General features: G+C 43.1%; 1 protein-coding gene across 5 annotated transcripts in view; it reads right to left on the reverse strand.

Annotated features, from left to right (window-relative positions):
• Positions 1-20992, reverse strand: part of adamts2a (ADAM metallopeptidase with thrombospondin type 1 motif, 2a) — a 168366-nt gene that overhangs the window by 78898 nt on the left and 68476 nt on the right. For all 5 annotated transcript variants that reach the window (XM_060936380.1, XM_060936383.1, XM_060936381.1 and 2 more), the window contains one exon: positions 3235-3437. In XM_060936380.1, the coding sequence (XP_060792363.1) occupies positions 3235-3437 (203 nt within the window). The remainder of the gene's footprint in view (positions 1-3234; positions 3438-20992) is intronic.

The raw sequence follows: 20992 nt of genomic DNA on the forward strand, positions 1-20992 counted from the left end.
TGAATGCTAGTGATGGATCAACGATGTGACTTTGACCTTACACTGACCTCAGGGTGAACACTGAGTGACTTTGAAGTGACATACTAATTACAAAAAAAAAAAAAATTAAAAATGCATATATCATTAGAATACCCCAAGACAGGCCAAGCCACTTGGGGTCTCAAGACAGCCATCTGTGACTGTGTGTGTGTGTGTGTGTGTGTGTGTGTGTGTGTGTAGAATAAATATCGTTTCCCCCCTCCTCCTCCACCTCCTCCTCCTCCTCACATCTGACCCTGCCTTATTCCCCATTTACATAGCCCATCATGGAAAGAAACCTGAGAAAGGGTTCCGGACCGATGCCAAAACGCACAGCGTGTGGGTGTGTGAGTGTGAGAAAACTAATGAAGCCCTACGACACACACCGAGACTGACAGATGGATGGCAACCCAACCAGAGGCTGTTTAAAAATCCGAGTGCAACTGGGGAAAGCGAAGAGACAAGGGGAAAAAAAGACAGATTGACAGAAGAAGACGACGACCCCCCCCCCCCGAAAACATCACAGAGTAGAAGAATATAGCACGATTCTGATTCTGAGAATCGAACCAAGGTGATGCTCACAGGGTTGTTAATGTTGGCTAGACAAGGGTTGTGAGAACTTAAAATTTTGCTGGAAATCCAATTAAATGAGACAGGTGATAATTAGTGTCAGGTCTCATTAGTTCTAACAGAGTGATATTATGTGGTAACTGTGGTAATTAGGGATGAGTTTAATCAGGAGGAGAAAGTCTTCGATGTGTTTATCACGTTAATCAGTCGCTAAAGTTGCCTGGCAACCTTGACAACGAATCAAGATGATCGAAAGTCTTCATGGATTGCATGGCCATGCATTACTGCCTTCTCCAGCTGTGTATCTGTCCATCTCCCTCACACACACACACCACACACTGCAGCCTTTTACCTTTTAACCTCACACATAAGCAACAATCAGCAATGTTCAGTGCTCTCTCTCATTACCGCTGATTTTTTGTCTCTTCATTTCCTCACGTTGTCTGTCTCTGACATAGACGAGCACACATATATACACACACACACACATATATACAGAGCGCTAGCAACCAGAACAGAGGTCCCTCATTAGTGTGTCGCTGTCTCTGGACCTCAGTAGGACCCTGGCTGTGTTCTATTAGTCCGGCTCCCAGCATGCCACCGAGCAGGTAGGCAACTGACGAACAGGAGGCCAAAGTGCCAGAAAATCATTAGGATTCAATTAATAATGCAGCAAGGGCTTCCACCAGAGCTTGTCTTCTGCTAAGCAACTGAATGGCAGCACAAACAAAAGTGAGTCAGGATGCACCAAACGGAGATACGATAGAAACAAGTACAGAGCCTGAAAAATTACATTTAGCAGACGCTCTTATCCAGAGCGACATACAACATACCCAGAGCAGCCTGAGGAGCAGTCAGGTCTCTTGCTCAAGGGCACTTCAGCCATTCCTGCTGGTCCAGGGAATCAAACCAGCAACCTTTTGGTCCCAAAGCCGCGTCTCTATGCATTAGGCAATGGTTTCCCCAAAACATTTAGCAGACACTTTTATCCAGAGTGACATACAACGTACCCAGAGCAGCCTGGGGAGCAGTTGGGGGTTAGGTCTCTTGCTCAAGGGCACTTCAGCCATTCCTGCTGGTCCAGGGAAGTCTAGTCAAGTCAAGTCAAGTTTATTTGTATAGCGCTTTTAACAATAAACATTGTTGCAAAGCAGCTTTACAGAATCTGAACGACTTAAAACATGAGCTAATTTTATCCCTAATCTATCCCCAATGAGCAAGCCTGTGGTGACGGTAGCAAGGAAAAACTCCCTAAGGGAATCAAGCCAGCAACCTTTTGGTCTCAAAGCTGCTTCTCTATCCATTAGGCAATGGCTTCCCCAAAACATTTAGCAGATGCTCTTATCCAGAGCGACATACAACATACCTAGAGCAGGCTGGGGAGCAGTTAGGGGTCAAATGCCTTGCTCAAGGGCACTTCAGCCATTCCTGCTGGTCCAGGGAATCAAACCAGCAACCTTTTGGTCCCAAAACTGCTTCTCTATCCATTAGGCAATGGCTTCCCCAAAACATTTAGTAGACGCTTTTATCCAGAGCAACATACAACATACCCAGAGCAGCCTTGGGGGTTAGGTGCCTTGATCAAGGGCACTTCATCCACTCCTGCTGGTCCAGGGAATCAAACCAGCAACCTTTTGGTCCCAAAGCTCCTTCTCTATCCATTAGGCAATGGCTTCCCCAAAACATTTAGCAGACACTCCTATCCAGGGCGACATACAACATACTTAGAGCAGCCTGGGGAGCAGTTAGGGGTTAAATGCCATGCTCAAGGGCACTTCAGCCACTCCTGCTTGTCCAGGGAATTGAACCAGCAACCTTTTGGTCCCAAAGCTGCTTCTCTATCCATTAGGCAATGGCTTCCCCAAAACATTTAGCAGACGCTCTTATCCAGAGTGACATACAACATACCCAGAGCAGCCTGGGGACCAGTTGGGGGTTAGGTGCCTTGATCAAGGGCACTTCAGCCACTCTTGCTGATCCAGGGAAATCAAACCAGCAACCTTTTGGTCCCAAAGCTGCTTCTCTATCCATTAAGCCATGGCTTCCCCAGAAATAAGGACTACTGCAGGATATAGTGATTTAGACAATATTCAGACACTTGAGTGGAACCGGACCGTTGTGATGAGGAAAAACTATTACATGGGTAAATAAAAATAGTTTCCAAGTCAAAGTGAATGCAAAGCGAGTTGCTGGCAAGTCCAGTCTTGCCCACAGATGTGCACATTAATCCATCAGGTCAAAAACGCCGTCAGGAGCAGGAGGGAATTTTCAGTCTCTCAAGAGCTGTCAGGAAGACGGATGGACCACTTGATGAGAAATGCAAGCTGTCATTCTGAGAGCTGCAAAACCACCGTGTTACAGTTCTACAGAACCCAGAACCCACTGGTCCAGATCTTCAGCTACCTGAGGTTACACTGAGACAGAGTTCGAGCCTATCGAGTTTTCATTTCATGTGACAGATTAAATATAACAAGGAATGATCCAGGAGTGCAGTGACTTGCAACAGCTTGTCCTGGCAGTTTTCTAGGCGAGCATGTGTCGATGCCTTCCCAAGTCAAATTCCGAGGTGGGAATAGCAGCGAGAATGAAATTAAGCAAACCGGAAAAGACATTGCTTGTATGGAAAACAAATTCTAGTGGACTTACGATGTTCATAAGGGTGAGCAGATATTTCTGGATATGCTCTTGGCCATGAAACTGCACCACGGAGCAATCCACTCCCAGCAACACCTCAATGTTGAAGATCTCATCTTGGTATGATTGTCTGCGTACACGCCTGCTGCCGTTCACTTTTGGCTTCAACCCTTTGGATATGGCATCCACTCCAGCCAGACCACCCAGTACTGAACCTGCAGAAACACACACACACACACAGCACGTACTACTTCAAACCCAGCCAAGAATGCATGACATACAATTGATATCATATTCAAAAGCTGCCAAGGGAACAGCTTTTATTTTCAGGTCAGCGTGCGTGCAAAAATGCAATTAAAGAATAAGCAAATCGACAGCATTGCAGACTGAAAAGAAACCAAGTGTAATATATTATGACAACAGACCATACATATGGCAATACATATGCCTAGACTGAGTGTTTGTCTAAACAGTAATGGTTTCCAAACCTGACTATCTGAACTCCAGAACTCTTCGGAATAACAGATCACCTTAAGACCTCTGTTGCAGGCTTGTAGTAATCGAGTCCAGGACTTGCACTCAAGTCTGACTCATGCCCTAATTTTAAGGACTTGTGACTCAACTTGGACTTGAGCACTGATGACTCGGACTCGTGCATTAACTGCATTCGGACTCGTAAATTGGAGACGAGGACTCCGATTTTTTCTTTCTTTTTTTGTAACATGCCATAATAATTTGGTATAAGATAATTATATCTACATTAATTTTTATAGGGGCGGCACGGTGGTGTAGTGGTTAGCGCTGTCGCCTCACAGCAAGAAGGTCCGGGTTCGAGCCCCGTGGCCGGCAAGGGCCTTTCTGTGCGGAGTTTGCATGTTCTCCCCGTGTCCGCATGGGTTTCCTCCGGGTGCTCCGGTTTCCCCCACAGTCCAAAGACATGCAGGTTAGGTTAACTGGTGACTCTAAATTGACTGTGAATGTGAGTGTGAATGGTTGTCTGTGTCTATGTGTCAGCTCTGTGATGACCTGGCGACTTGTCCAGGGTGTACCCCGCCTTTCGCCCGTAGTCAGCTGGGATAGGCTCCAGCTTGCCTGCGACCCTGTAGAAGGATAAAGCGGCTAGAGATAATGAGATGAGATTAATTTTTATACTAATTTCGTGCAAGAGAATGCACATTCACCTATTCATACATCATGTTCAGGAACAAACAAACATTAATGGGCTAAAATGCCTGGAGAGAACGCTGCTAGGATTGTCCGCTTTGCTTCTACATACTTCTCGTGCAGTGGGAAAAAATGCACTGCTACAGTACGTGTTCCATATGTAGAAGAACTATCGAGGAGACGATGGGGACAACCTCGAACTTCAATCATCATTTGGTAAGACCACACCCAGAGAAGGAAGTGATGCACTATGTTCATTGCTCTGTTGATAGCAGGGCTTGCTTGCTGACCGACGAACTATCCAGTGTTAACCCTCTCTCATGTTATTTGCCCTGTTGATAGTGGGCAAATATCTGAGCAATGAACAAGCTTTTTATCTGTAACCTATTAACTAAAACGGGGCAGTCAAGCAGTAATGTTAGTCCAACACAGTAGCAGAGACGCTTTCACATAAAGGCAGCAACAGCCACTGTCAAATGATGCAGTTGGAGTCTTGTTCTCGGACTCAACTCGGTTCAATAGTGGACTCGACTCGAAATATTCTTTAATGCCTTGTCCAGGGTGTACTTGTCCAGGGTGTACCCCACCTCTCGCCCATAGTCAGCTGGGATAGGCTCCAGCTTGCCTGCAACCCTGTAGAACAGGATAAGCGGCTACAGATAACGGATGGACTTGGCTCAGACTTGAACACTGGGGACTCAAGACTGGACTAGGAATTGAGGTTTAGTGACTCGACTATAACACTGCTCTGCTGTTCATCATGCTTTCATACATATCTGATACAACCCAAAAAATAGCTTTCCCATTCACACACATAATTGTTAATACACGCCAGTCAAAACTCCACAATATTGGAGAAACTCAACCAAAAGAAGAGCGCAAAAACAGACAGCAGACTGAGACGAGACAAGAAATCCGTTCCAGTCCACTGATACGACTGGCTGTCAACCAGCAACACACAATGTACCAAAGTCATTGATGAATGTTGGAGTTTAATAGAGAATCAGGTGTCATGTGGTTATCTGGAAGAACATACATGCCGTTATGGAGCCAGTCAAGCCTGCATTGTCTGCGTTTACTTATCTAACCTTGATATAAATACAGACCTGACGTGGGAACTGAAAAGAGAATAAAAAAGCAAGCAATGCCAGGAAAAGACTTTGACCATATGGCAGAATGTTGTGCATTTCTAGGCAGTTGAATAACAGCTGAAAAAGCAGTTATTTTCACAAAAATGGATGAAAAATGGGTAGACGTCAGAGTCGCTGTCTAAGTACAGCACGGATGAGCGAATACCCCGAAGTATCATTTTACCCGCAGCAAGTCGCGAGCATAGCAGTACAACATTAGTTATAACATAGCCTCAAATAAAATTAAGTCAGGAGACTACCACACTTGGGCGGCACGGTGGTGTAGTGGTTAGCGCTGTCGCCTCACAGCAAGAAGGTCCGGGTTCAAGCCCTGTGGCCGGCGAGGGCCTTTCTGTGCGGAGTTTGCATGTTGTCCGCATGGGTTTCCTCCGGGTGCTCCGGTTTCCCCCACAGTCCAAAGACATGCAGGTTAGGCTAACTGGTGACTCTAAATTGACCGTAGGTGTGAATGGTTGTCTGTGTCTATGTGTCAGGCCTGTGATGACCTGGCGACTTGTCCAGGGTGTACCCCGCCTTTCGCCCGTAGTCAGCTGGGATAGGCTCCAGCTTGCCTGCGACCCTGTAGAACAGGATAAAGCGGCTAGAGATGATGAGATGAGACTACCACACTTGATTTATGCTACAGGCTAATGTTGTCTAGTGATTTTTTGAGAAAAACTCATAGTAGGCATTTGAAGGTTGTCAACACATAGTCATACAGCATACAGTCTCTTAGCTCATTTTGCATATTTTTAAATGTTCAACAGTGTTTGATGCAGCAGGTGTGTTTGCCAGGTTCCAGCCGAAATACACCTCAAAAGATCTGAAACTAGCCCAAACAATGTAAGCATTGCAAAAAGGAGACATACACCAATCAGCCATGACATTAAAAACACCGGCAGGTGAAGTGAATAACATTGATTATGTCATTACAATGGCACCTATCAAGGGGTGGGATATATTAGGCAGCAAGAAAACAGTCAGTTCTTGAAGTTGATGTGTTGGACGCAGGAAAAATGGGCAAGCGTAAGGATCTGAGCGAATTTGACAAGGGCCAAACTGTGATGGCTCGATGACTGGGTCTGAGCATCTCCAAAATGACACATCTTGTGGGATCCGTAGGTGCTAAAGAAGGCAACTGGACTTGCTTGAAATCCTTGGAGATGTTTTACCTCTCATCCGAAAGGCTTCTTCAGTTCTCCAAGGATTTCAAGCAAGTCCGGTTGCCTTCTTTAGCACCTACAGATTAAAATGACCTGGATGACTGAGAACCTTCAGACATCTTGTGGGGTGTTCCTGGTATGCAGCAGTTAGTACCAGGGCTTTGAACCGGTTCAAGGAACGAAAACAAAAACCGGGAACTTTTTCTATTTCACATGGAACAGAAACGAAACCAGAAACTTTATTATTTTTTATGTTCCGGAACAGAAACGCTTATTAAAAATAATGGTAACCGGTTAATACCGGTTTTTATTTCGTTCCTCAAAGTTTCTGTGGCCTACAAATATAAGCCATTCTTCTCCTGCGCAAGTTTCTATGACCCACTGGGGTTCACTTCCTGTGTGACGTTCGCTGACTGAATGGAGAGAGCGGGAAGGTGGACTACTATCACGTCTCCATTACTGAGTGTCTGAGCAAAGAAGAGCCTGAACGATGCAACCTCCCTATTGGCTGTTTGTAAAAATGTATCAATTGTTGCCCTTCCCACGGGAATCATCGCGGACTCGAGAGACGAGACCTGACGAGTTAGTTCGTTGGTAGCAGAACAAAATGTCTGGACACGAATCGGGTTTTCAGAAAAGGAAAGAAAATAAACGGAGGGTTGAAAATACAAAAAAGGAGGCAGAAAATGCAAAACGAGTTTTAAGGTAGGACAAATGGTTACTAACTTTTTAAGGCAGCCCGCCGTGGCTGCAGGCTTTCAGTTGTGTCATTGAATGGTTACTTTTCTGAGGCAGCCCGCCGTGGCTGCCTGCAGGCTTATTTACTATAGCCCATTTAGTTAAAATAGTTTATATAAAATGTTTATAGTTATAGTTATGTGATGGTTGTCCTGATTTAGACTGTTTTTTTGGGGGGGGGGGTGTTTGCGCGATGTTGCACCCGGGTCCAGATTAGGGCAGAACCGGCCCTGGCTACATTTCAGGTGTAGTTTGTTTTATGTATGTATGTACTTGGTCTTCCAATATGGCGCCTAACAAAATCTCGCGGCGCGGTGACGTCATGCGGGATCCCTCTATAGGGCCTGACTCGCCTTTGGTAACACACTAAACGAATTATCTTTCATTTTTGGCACTTTTTCTGTTTGTGTAGATGGGAAGACATACTGAGAATCCAAAATCGCCAACCTTTGAAATAATAATTGTTTTGAATTATTTCTTGTCTTATTTAATGAAGGTTGTAATAGAATTAGCCTACATTTGGCTTAAGCTGGATGAGACAGAGACATAATTTTATAGCCATTTATTAAACAGCTGACAGGGAACGTAATTAACCGTTCCGGGAACGAAATTTTTTTGTTCTAACCGGTTCGGGAACGTCTATTTAATGGTGGAACCCAAAACCGGAAACGTTAAAATTCCGTTTCTGTTCGGAACGAACCAATAGGAAAAAAATTCTGGTTCAAAGCCCTGGTTAGTACCTACCAAAAGTGGTCCAAGGAAGGACAACCGGTGAACTGGCGACAGGGTCATGGGTGTCGAAGGCTCATTGATTCACATGGGGCATGAAGGCTAGCCCATATGGTCCAATCCCACAAAAGTTATTTACTGCTATGCACTTCTGGTTAGATGCAATCTGTATTTCGTTGCCTTGTACCTGTGACATGTGCAATGACAATAAAGTTGAATCTAATCTAATCTAAAGAGCTACTGTAGCACAAATTGCTGAAAAAGTTAGTGCTGGCTAAAACAGAAAGGTGTCCGTCATCTAACCATTACATGATAGCCAGTCATTGAGCCATCACAATTTGGTCCTTGTCAAAGTTGCTCAGATCCTTACACTTGTTCATTTTTCCTGCTTGCAACACATCAACTTCAAGAACTGACTGTTATTTGCTTTAAAAAAAAATCCTGGCGGCTACAGAGTATTTGAAACTAGCCCAATTTGGCCACTCTGTCATTAGCCTTCCTGTCTGCTCCTCCTCCTCCAGTGAAATGTTCATAGAGTGAGCATGGGGCAGTGTGTCCCATTCCTGCCCCAATGGGATATTAGTGCTTGTTGCTGTTTACAAAGTTTGACCACTAGGTGCAATAACTGCATGGAGGTAAATGGGGCAGTGAGCATGCTGCCCCACTGTTGCGCAACATCTAGAAAGCTGAGCAAATCAATGAAACATCAGCTTATATCTGTCAAATTTTTAACTGCTGGTCATTCATCATCAAAGAGGTCATCCATATTTCAATCGATTTTAAAATATAGAGAGTTGTAAATGAGGACTTGATGAAAATTAGCATTTGTTGAACGGTTAATATAAATATGTTGGAGCTGGGCTCTGATTCACTTTCCCCTAAGGATGAGCCTCCTGTTCATAGGGACACAATGAATGAAATGATATATCCAATATGGCCCATTGTTGACCACTGGAAAGATTACTGTAAAAGTATTAAAGGAGACATATTATGAAAAACTCACTTTTCAGAGTTTGTACACATAAAATTAGGTATCTGGAGCCTACCAACCCACAAACTCTGATGTAAGACAACCCAGTCAGTTTCTTTTGTTCTGCCAATTTCAGAAAACATGAGCTTCAACAAGCCGTTCAGATTCATCTCCTCTTTCTACATCACAAGTGGGGCTCATTAGAATTTACGCCGCCCCTCATCAGTGTATCTCCACTCACAGCTTGAGAACTGCCTTTCTGAATGAATATTCTGAGGAAAGTGCTCCCTGATTGACCAGCAGAAGTGGGGGTGGAATGAACAATGGGTCATTATCATTTAAAGGAACAGGTCCTCAAATCAGCCGTTTTGAGCAAGGCTGTTTAGGCAGGGTGAGAAGGAAGCTGTGGTGTTTTCAGGGATGGATCCAGACCGATGCAACCGATGCACATGCATCAGTTAGAAATATATGTGCACCACTTGGCATTGGTCACGGGGCGTTTGTTTATTTTACCGCTAGCCGGCTACATGGGCTATAGCCATGCTCAACCAACAGACCAATGGTTCAGGATTCGACCACCTGTGGTAAGCGGTGATGCTTACCTGACCTAAATACCTGTGTTCTCAAGATGCTTTGTATAGCATGACCTGAGACAAAGGCTCTAGGTCAAACCAATGAAATGCTCCAGAAAGAGGTCAAAATTTGCCGCGAATAACGGGCCGAGCTGCAGTTGCAGTGGGCCGAGCCTGGCTGTTTCGAAAGGTCTCAGGTAGAGGGAGGAGCCTGTAATGTTTGGTGGGGCTAGGCCTTTCAGTGCAGAGTTATAAATTTTTATATCCCTGTGTGCTCCCGCAGCTGGAGCCAGGGCTCATATTAAAGTTTTCAGCGAGCCGTGCTTGCGCGGGGTTTAATTAAAGTCCTTCCCATGCCATATGGTGCATAAGGCGTCGTCGATCTTCGTTTTCGTAGCCCTCGGCCTCTTGCCTATTACATAGCTAGGGTTACAGTGGGGGGCTAGTCCTCCGATAACTGCGAGAGTTTGACTCCCCACTCGCATCTGTATTATAGCATGCCTTGCCAAATGGCAGTAGGTACCATTTTTATGATGGTCTTTAGTACGACCCAACCGTGAGTAGAACTCGCGATCTCCCAATCGAGAGGCAGACACGCTAACCACTAGGCCAACTCGCGGGGGGTTTGGGGGCAAATTGCTTGCCGAGCCCTGGTCATCGCAGGCCATGGCTACCCTCTTCTGAAAGGGCTCGGCGTGCTCTACACCCCTGTGAAAATCCATAGTGATCTGGTAAAATTAGTGAAAATATTTCTGCAAATGTGCATCTGTCAGATTCTTGGGCTGGATCCATCCCTGGCTTTATACCTGTGGTATTTTGACCAAAGCATGTCACAGACATTTCATTAAGACCTCAGGGAAATGTGTCGACTTGTGGAAAAGGGGTATAATATGTCACCTTTAATCGTCCTCAGGTTCTGTAACGAAAAGCATCCAGTGCATGGAGACTGTGCTGGTGTTATAGTAAACAAAATGCTAATAAGGGTCTAAGCTCATGAATAAAACATGCGTTCAATAGAAAAAAAAACATAATTGGACTTTCTCTAGGATGAATCAGCACTTCAGACTTTCACATTCACATTCTCACACCATGGTGTATTATCATACATGCTCGAAGCAACTGGTTTAGCCTAATTTAGACTAATGTTCAACTGTTTAATTCTATTGGTTAAATGCTTTGGGGTCGATTTGACACATGCCACTGATGACTAATCTATAGGACCTTGCAAGTATAGGCCGTTTGGGATCATTTATGTAAATGGTGACCATAAATGTGATTAAAATTGAGATGCTCTTGGCTAATAATGCTCATTTGGGCAGAGGCAAAACAGCTCGTGCACCATGATAAATGACGAAGAGAAGCCTTCATTGCTTTGGTAATGACTTCGCTCCGGTTTCAGTTTCGTGAATTCCTCCGGAATGGTTCAACTTCTTCCAACGTTTGATCAGCATAATGTCTGCAGCAGCAGTGTGGTTTAAATGAGTTCATCTCTTTCAGGCATCATCAATCCATCATCAAAGCAAGCTGTTTGAACATTAACCACCGCTTACATTATAAACGCTCCCTAGGGAATTGTTGCTTTTGTGGAATTACTACCAAAATGCTGAGGAACTGTGATTAAGTATTAAAAGGAGACAGTATGTAAAGCAGGGTTTTACCTGATCAGGTTTCCACAACAGATGTAAAGTCCTTGTTTTGAAATCGCGTCATACACTCCTCTAATAAATGAAAGAAACATTCTGCAGTAAGTCACAATGCTTATCACAGCCCCCATCGATAAAACGGCCATCCTTCCAATCTACGAAACCAGTATCACTGAGTTTACCTCTGCCTTTAGTTCAGAGCAAAGACCATGAATCAAAGTATTCACAAGGGCTTGAAAGCTTAAAGCTAAGACTTTAAACACCTGATGAAGTCAGCAGTTTATCAGCTCAAGCCTGCAAGCTATAGGGAATACACACAACAATAACAACAACAACAAATGCTCTGTCTGCAAGTGCCAGCATGCTCCAGAAACCCCAGCAAATATGTCATCAATTCTTAGTCTAAACAGATCATAGTCTATTAATACAAATCATATTATACAAAATCCTCTGTTACGCCAAATTAGGCTTGCGGTATAATGATTTCTTTGTCCCTACATGATTTTACACTGCCATGATATCTAGTGATGTTTACTCTGATTATATTACATTTTATTCTGTCCACAGTCACTGGATAGGAGCAATCGCGTGCTCTGATTGGCTACCCTACTACTAGGATATCAGCTCATATACCGTGAGTAGAGAAAAACAAAATGGTGGCGCGTGTTGCCGACCCAACCGAGGATGAAATAAAAACTCTACTCGAAACTAAAACCCCAAAAATTATCATCAAGTATTTAAAAGAAACAAAATTAGCTGAAAGAATATAGTTTTTGTCATCCCAACCCCCAATATTTCCTGTTCCACACTCCAGCCCAGTTGGTGGCGGTAATGCACCTTTAAGTTGGTTTGTCAACCGCCAAAAATCCCTAAAGAAGAAAAAGATCCCAAAAAATACAAAAAAAATCAACAAAATATGAAATAAAAGTATTTCCTGATAGGAACGTAACTTTTTTAAAAAATTATTTTTCAAGAATTATTATGATAGCGTTTTTCACAAATTGCTACTGTCATTTTGCCGGTTTGTTTACATTCTAAGCGGAAATGATTTTGTTTTGTATAAAGTTTTTATTTATCGAATTTGCAAAAAATGAAAATAAAATTGTTCTTTTTCTCAAAATCCAGTAAATGTGGATAGAATAAAACAGTAATTCCACTCAATCTCGTCGTACATGGCTTATAGCTGACTAGGTGCTACGCACCTCGTCAGCTATCAGCTCATCCATCCATCCATCCATCCATCCATCCATCCATTATCTGTAGCTGCTTATCCTGTCCTACAGGGTCGCAGGCAAGCTGGAGCCTATCCCAGCTGACTACGGGCGAAAGGCGGGGTACACCCTGGCCAAGTCGCCAGGTCATCACAGGGCTGACACATAGACACAGACAACCATTCACGCTCACATTCTATCAGCTCATGTACGACTCAATTTCATGGAATAACTGTTAAAAATTATATTATATTTAACAATTATTTGCTGCAGGTGAAGTGAATATCGGTGAATAATAACTGAGACGAAGTTGAGGTTATTATTCACCGATATTCACTGAGCCTGAGGTGGATAATTGTTTGATTATTTAAAAAAAATCATATTTAAAAATAATTTATTTCAAACTTCAAAAGCAGCAGGCAAATGTAATAACGGTGCGGCACAGACTTGTGTCGTTTATCTATGCCGAGTCACATAAAATACTTAGTTTTGAAATCGATAAAATAAATCACAGTTCCACCTTCCCTTTGAATAGTTTTAGACCAAACTTCGTAGCATCTTTAGTGCTTTTAGGAACAGCATTTTCTTTCATAATTTGTAATTCTTCCTCACTTACGGTGACAAAGCGATTGGCCGCCATTTTGCCGAGTCGCTCGAGGTGATTATCGAGAAATAGTCTGAGTTTCTTGACCAATCAGTGCGTGTGATTTCCTATAATCACCTACGTATTTATAGTAATATATTATGTAATATTACCTGCCAAAACTCACACATTTTGCTGAGGAGCTCTGTAATTTCCACGAGTATAACTTATCACTCAAAAATTTGCTAAAATCTGTCCCTCTGAGTTACATGGAGTCAACAGGAAATCTTTTGGTGGAGAGGGTGGAGACCTCGACTGGCTATCGTAGCCTGCAGGGAATCGGCCGTCAGACGTTCTGTCGCATGTCCCAGACCCGGTGAAATGTAGCTGAATTGTCTTGGCCAGCCCTAAGGGTCCCATCTGCATCTCATCATTGCTGAGGAGTGTGCTCCCATCACCCAATCAAGCATCCAGCCAGAGCAGGTCATGATATATTTTACCATATTAACATGCCATTGTGTGTTATGCCTGATGTAAAGACTCTCATCTCTGCAAGCCTACCACACAGATTTAGTACTTGTCATTTTTAGGGCATACCTAACAACGTGTTTTCTTTCTCTCTCTCTCCCCCCCCCATCTGTCCCTCTGAGTTACATGTTGATCCTGGGATTGAGATGCTGGCCTCTTCTGCCCCTCGGACCTGCTTGATCCATCCTGGTGCCCTGTGTCTGGTCGGAGTTTTATCGCCCCACTCCTGTGAAGGACGGCCCCATGAGGACAGTTGAGGGTTATACCTGTTAAAACTGTTAATATTATAGTCAGGCTCTCTGTTGTTGCCCAAATGAGGATGGGTTCCCTTTTGAGTCTGGTTCCTCTCGAGGTTTCTTCCTCATGTCATCTGAGGGAGTTTTTCCTTGCCACCGTCGCCACAGGCTTGCTCATTGGGGATAGATTAGGGATAAAATTAGCTTATGTTTTAAGTCGTTCAAATTCTGTAAAGCTGCTTTGCGACAATGTTTATTGTTAAAAGCGCTATACAAATAAACTTGATTTGATTTGATTTGAAAAGAGACAATCTGGAATGATCTGCACAGGTTTTGTGAACTCTCCAATATTAACTGAATGCCTAAAAGCCACGGCCACTTCCTTCATCGCACATTAGTGATCTGTTGTCTAAACTTGCCTACAAAGATGCACTGACACCTCTGCTTTCTATCAGGATGAATACAGAATGTTTCGAGTTCGTTAATATGAAATAAAATCTGTCAAAGCATGTCCGACTTCGTGAACATCAAGCATAAAGTATAAAATGAACATCAGTTTTGGACCTCAGTGAAAGATTTCAAAGGCTACATTTATCACCTATAGTTTTCAACATTTATGTAATACAACTGAGGAACTCCGATAATCCAGATCGCAACAAGTTTTCAACTTCCTTCAAACGTACAACCAGCATCAACGCTCCATCTCAGCACAGTCATACACCACAATCACGGCCACGGTCAACTGGGTATCGCCATGTCACCACAGTCATCATATTTCAAGGGTAAAAGGTTTCAATGCACCACTCTGTGCTTGGCCAAATCCTAAAAATAGAAAGCTCCAGAAGGGCTGGCCATGTGTTTGTAGATGCTATGCTGAAGAAAGTGCTGTGTTTGCCTTTACTCTTACAGCCTTATTGATAGACCTGGTTTATAGAGTTATGGGTTCCAACTGACCTGCTGAATGGTTGTTGGTGAAACACAGAGCTATCAAATCAACGGATGTCACTGGGTGTTCAAATCACCAGTATTTGGTATTTCAACAACTAACATTTGATCTGTCTTGAAAAAACTGCAAGATGTCATGATGGCTGAATTCTGGCAGACCAAACAGATGTAAAAAAAAAAAAAACAAGCTTTTCAGCTTAGAATATCCTTTAACACCTCAATGTCCAAAACAACGTAGAAAATTTTTAAAATTTCATTCAGCCTTGGCTTGCCTGTCTCCAGCTTTGCTGAGTCTGTGCAGATTCCTGTTCTTGGCTGACAGGAGAAGAACCTGATGTGGTCTTCTTCCATTGTCGCCCATCCACCTTGAGGTTTGGCGTGTTGAGTTTTCCCGAGATGCGTTTCTGCTCACCATGGCTGTAAAGAACCAAGTTCTCCTCTGACCTCTCGCATCAAAATGTCGTTTTAACATCCAAACATCATAGCATGATAGCACAACAAGCATGATAAGTTTGATCTATGTGAGCTCTTAGCTCCAAACATTCTCGGCTAACGTAACCAGAAAGCACACATAACCAGAGGATGATACTGCACGCACACACACATTCCAGAGGTCTCCAAGTAACACACACGGCGTTTGGAGAATCCAGGAAGATTACTTGCCAGATGGTTGCGCAGACTCTGGCATCAAGATTCAAAACAAAATGCATATCTTGGCGTTTTGAACAGGGCTGGCAGATGTGACCGTTCAAGCAACAGACTTCGAAAAGTAAACATGGAATAAATCTCAGCAAATTGCCTGATGTCGGGTGTACATAAACAAGACGAAAGGCATGCAAAGGGTGTAAAATTTTAATCACAACGAGTTATGAAAAAAAAAAAAACAGCCACATGCAGACGATTCCTTTCAGCAGTACAACAACTCCGACTGCCAGAGCTTAGTATGTCTAGCCTCATGTTCAATAGGGTTTATTTCAGTAAGAAGCAGAACTTCGATCATTATTGGAGTATCGAGTCGGTATACGGAGAAACACAACGAATGACAAAACTGCTAATTGCATCCTCAGTTTAAAAATACTTACAGAGAAAGAGTATTAATTTACATGTGCAATGGGATGAACTGTGTGTGCAGTTAATAGGTGTGTTGTATAAGGTTTACAAACAAAATGCATAACTTTATGTTCATTATATACAGGAGGAAACAGTACGTCAGGGTTTTACTGATGCTATTTATTTTTCAGTTGCTGCAGTCAGAGTTCAAAGTTCAAAGAATTGACGTCTATCTCGTCTCGTCTCGTCTTCTTCTGCTTTATCCGGGGCCGGGTCGAGGAGGCAGCAGTCTGAGCATGGAAGCCCAAACTTCCCTTTCCCCAGACACCTCGGTCAGCTCCTCGGGAAGAACACCGAGGCGTTCCCAGGCCAGCCGAGAGACATAGTCTCTCCAGTGTGTCCTGGGTCTTCCCCGGGGCCTCCCCAGGGAGGTGTCCAGGAGGCATCCGAAAAAGATGCCCGAGCCACCTCAGCTGATTCCTCTCGATGTGGAGGAGCAGCGGCTCTACTCCGAGCTCCTCCCGAGTGACTGTGCTTCTCACCCTATCTCTAAGGGAGCGCCCAGCCACCCTGCAAAGGAAACTCATTTCGGCCGCTTGTATCCGCGATCTTGTTCTTTCGGTCATTACCCAAAGCTCATGACCATAGGTCATGACGTCTATCATTTATATAAAACACGGTATTTTAAAAATAATTAAAGGCAGCATATATAATTCTGGAGAAACCAGCAACAGCATGCTAGATTATGAAAGTATCCAACCGAAAAAAATCCCACCCCCTCCGTCCAGTGCTCCCTCTAAAGCCACTCATCCAAAACACATGAACGCACACTGCCTGACTACTGCTATACTAGGTACAGTGTGTATACTTCACAAAGTCTGTGTATAGTGAGAGTCCTTATAAGCGTGCGCTGTGATTGCGCTTTAATCCAGAACAGGTGCATGGTTATTAGTGCTGCGCATGTGTGTGAGAGTAGCAGCTTGTGATGCACTGCTGCACGTGGATGTGAAACTGTCAAAGAAAAACCTCATATCCTGGAGCGTCTAAAGTGTGGTGAGAAAGCAACGAATTTGTCTAAAGAATACAATATACCGAAAAATTCAATTTCAACTTTTAAAGCAAAAGAGCTCCAAGACTTTGTTCATAACTGCAATCAACATGATGGGTTGAAAAGAAAGAAAATGCAGCAAGCAAACAACGGCGAGTGTGACGTACTGTATTTCCTTTAGTTAAGAGTAACTTATTTCCTTTATTTCCTCAATAGAGCAGCGGCTCTACTCCGAGCTCCTTAGGCGTAAATATAAATTAAAGGTAGACTGCCTTTCAGATTTTTCAAGTGTAGGTTATATAAAGAATTTTCCCCGACACCCAATTATTTTTGTTTAGTGGACCGAAAGCTACTGAATTCGAATCACAGACTTCCAAATTTATTTGTTTTCTAAAAATAGAACAATTAATGAATTTAGGGCCACATGGCCCTAAATTCTCTGCTACTTTTTCCTGCTTCACCATGGCCCAATTCAAGATACTGTGTCATGCATCACGTGGTGGGCTTTCCTCGTTCACGCAAGGCATTGTGGGATACAAATTTGAAACAGGAGAGAAAAATGGAGTATGTGAGTGTGCGAATGAAACGTGAAAGACTGACGACAGTAACGGAAAGCGAGAAGAAAAGACATTATGTTATATGTGAAGGAAAGGAAACGCAGGAAATATCAAACTAATAAATATCGGCGGTCAGCGAGCACCTCGGTGTGATCAGCTGTTCGTTTAGCGACAGAATGATGGAATTGTCAGTGCACGCTCAAAGGTAAACCTGCGCAAGCACACACACACACACACACACGGACTTCCTCTGTCTGCTTGACTGCGCAAAGCGAGTGATTTTATGCACATTATTTGCTCGGGAATGTTCTCAAATTAAATAACTTCCTAGCCACAGAATGGCCTGATATTTTGTGAGATATTACAGAAATAAACATATATCACACTGACCAAATTTCAGAAGGAACAAAATTTCACCGATTTTATGAAACCGAAAGGTCGTCTAGCTTTAAGTACAGCAATTCTATCATGTATTCAAGTTCATTTATGTGTAAATGAATTACTATAGTAATACAAGAGATGCATTTGTAAACAAGTGTATTTAAACACAATCTAGTGCATTTATTTTTTAGTCGGGTTATTCAGGGTAAGTCAGCTGCATTAAACACCACCCCACCCCACCCCACCCCAATGCACTGGATAACAGAAACTTACACAAGCGCACGTGCAAATACTCCAGACCACAGCGGAAGGCGAAACTATGAAGTCATAAACATTGTGCATCAACATCAGCTAACAATCCTTCCTTCTGACTTCATTTTATCTCCAACACACACACACACACACACACACACACACACACACACACACACACGTTGCGACAATGTCTATTGTTAAAAGTGCTATAAAAATAAACCTGACTTGACATATATATATGACTACTGTTCATAAAGAGTAAACACACCTCACGCAGACACTCCAGCACTCTCAGCCACAACACAGGTCCCAGAAAATAATCCTAATTACTGTGTTTTCCATGAGAGTGCCACCGGTGCACAGTAATTACAGTTCTGGACTGCATCGTAGATCAAGCTGTGAGTCTCAGCTGAAAAATCAGGCCAACCGAAATGGAAACAGCAGTGCTGAGATGGCCGCTCCAGGAGCAAAGGCCATGGTGCCATCTGTGGAAGACATTGTGTGTGTGTGTTAGAGGCTGTTTCAAGGGGAAGGTGAGGACACGCAGAAGCACAGAAGCAGCAGCAGCGCTGCAGGAAGTGAACTCTCCTCTCCACTGAGCCAATGGAACAACTGGAATGTTGTTTCAGGATGAGAAAATGTATAAATGAAGAACATGTGTCTTTCTCTCTCTCTCTCACTCAGACACACAACAAACATTTCCGAATGCTCCCGCCTGTTTCACACATTATGACAAGTGTGCCATTGTTTTCAAACATGTTGGACTTTCATCACCCTCGTAATCACTTGTTTCCATCAAACAGTTTCTCATTTCGCATCAGGACCTAAAAGATTCAGGTTCGATTCAGGATATACTTAGTGAGTAATAAGTAATAAATAAGAGACAACCTCCAGCGAGCTGGTCATTATCACAAAATAAACCCTGACAGAGCGACCTGAATCACCCTTGAAGAGGTTTATTTTGTGATAATGAGTCTTGGTGTGCTGAATACACAGCTACTTACTGAAGAAATCAGCAATTTGATACAAAAATATTGATTTTCAATTGATTTTATTGCTTCTGTGAATGACGTGATCCATAGCAACATGGTTATAAGAGTAGAATGCCGGAATTGACCAATCAGAATCGAATATTTAAAGCCTCGGTCACAACCGGCCGTACGTGCTCCTACGGCTGGTCTACGTTCAAAAAACGCAAGAAACGCACGAAGGGCGCGCGTGTGACGTGCTGATTTTCGAGCCGTAGACCGGCCGCAGAGGTTCTTTGTCATGTCAAACAAACTCTACGGGCGCTTACGTTTTTTTCAGGTTGCAAGACAAACTTACGGCCAACGTGCGTCTTTCTCCACGAACAAAAAAAAAAAAAAAACGCAGTGATTTGGGAAACGCCAAAAATCTCACGGCCAAAAAAATCGTACGTCCGGTTGTGACCTAGGCTTTAATGAGCCATGCGATAAGTAAGGAATATCACACAGGAGACCATGCCGTAACATACCGGCATGAAACGCCCATACATTCACCTGCTGTTTTATACAGTTCAGGAATCAGCTGATCCCTTGAATTGCACCAAATCATGCAGATACAAATCAAGAGCTTCAGTTAATGTTCACGATGTTCAAACATCAGAATGGGAAAAATTGTGATCTTAAAATGTGACTTTCTTTCACTGCGGCGTGCGTGTTTGTTTGACCCAGATGAGTATTTTTGGTTTGAGTATTTCAGAAACTGCTGGTTTTCACACACAACAGTCTCTAGAGTTTACGCAGAATGGTGCAAAAAACAAAAAACATCGAGTGAGTGAGTGAGTGAGTGAGTGAGTGAGCGACAGTTCTGTGGGTGGAAACAAATGCCTTGTTGATAAGAGACGTCAGAGGAAAATGGCTAGATTGGTTTGAGCTTTTTTGCCAGCAAGGATATAGTAACTCATAGCAACTCTTTACAACCGTGGTGAGCAGAAAAGCATCTCAGCATGCAACAGAAAACAGAAGACCACACTGAGTTCCACTCCTGCAGCCAAGAACAGCGATCTTAGACTCAAGAACAAGTTCCTATTAATGTTGCCGGTGAGTGTAGCTACATTTAATGTTACCGATAATACGTTTCTGTTATTAAATTTAAAAAAAAAAAATCAGCTTGTAATGTTGCTGAGAAACCCGAAAGCACAAGCTCGTCTGCCCTGACTAGTCCACAGCCCTGACACTGGAGGCTCCTTCCATAAATGTTACATTTACATAAACATTTCCTCGTAACAGAAAGCTTCACCACATCAACGATTATATGTTTTTATTGATTAAATGCCAACACAGGTTTTTTCATCCATTTATTATTAGGCTTTGATTATACACCCTGTGAACGGGTTGTTACTATAGAAACACTAACATATTAGAGCGAGTGCATTCATGTAAACCTGTGATTATGTTACAGATGGAAGTACTATCAGAGATATAGAAAATGAACCCATACTTTGTTTGAGTGAGTTGAGAATACAGCCGTGATGTGACAGTGTAAGCTACATTAAGGCCCGGTCCCACAATCCCGCTAACTATAACTATAACAATAACGATAAATAAATTATGTGGCTGGTGCTCACACCAGACTGATAATGATACCTGTAGCCCAGGCCTGGGTTTATCCGTATCACTGAGATTGCTTCTGGAGCCATTTTTCCAGGCCTGGATCTGATCCAATAAAACATCTGCCCAATCAGGTAATAGTTTCCATGTGATGTTGTCTGAGCACGTGATATTTTTCCCCGGGCATCTTTGTACATCCTTGTTGCATCATGAAGTCACGGAATACGAATTCACAGAAAATAATAAATATAATACAAAGCACAGATCTTTTATTCACAGATGTGTCATATTTTC

Source organism: Neoarius graeffei, chromosome 12 (genome assembly GCF_027579695.1).
Source record: "Neoarius graeffei isolate fNeoGra1 chromosome 12, fNeoGra1.pri, whole genome shotgun sequence".
NCBI classification, from domain to species: domain Eukaryota; kingdom Metazoa; phylum Chordata; class Actinopteri; order Siluriformes; family Ariidae; genus Neoarius; species Neoarius graeffei.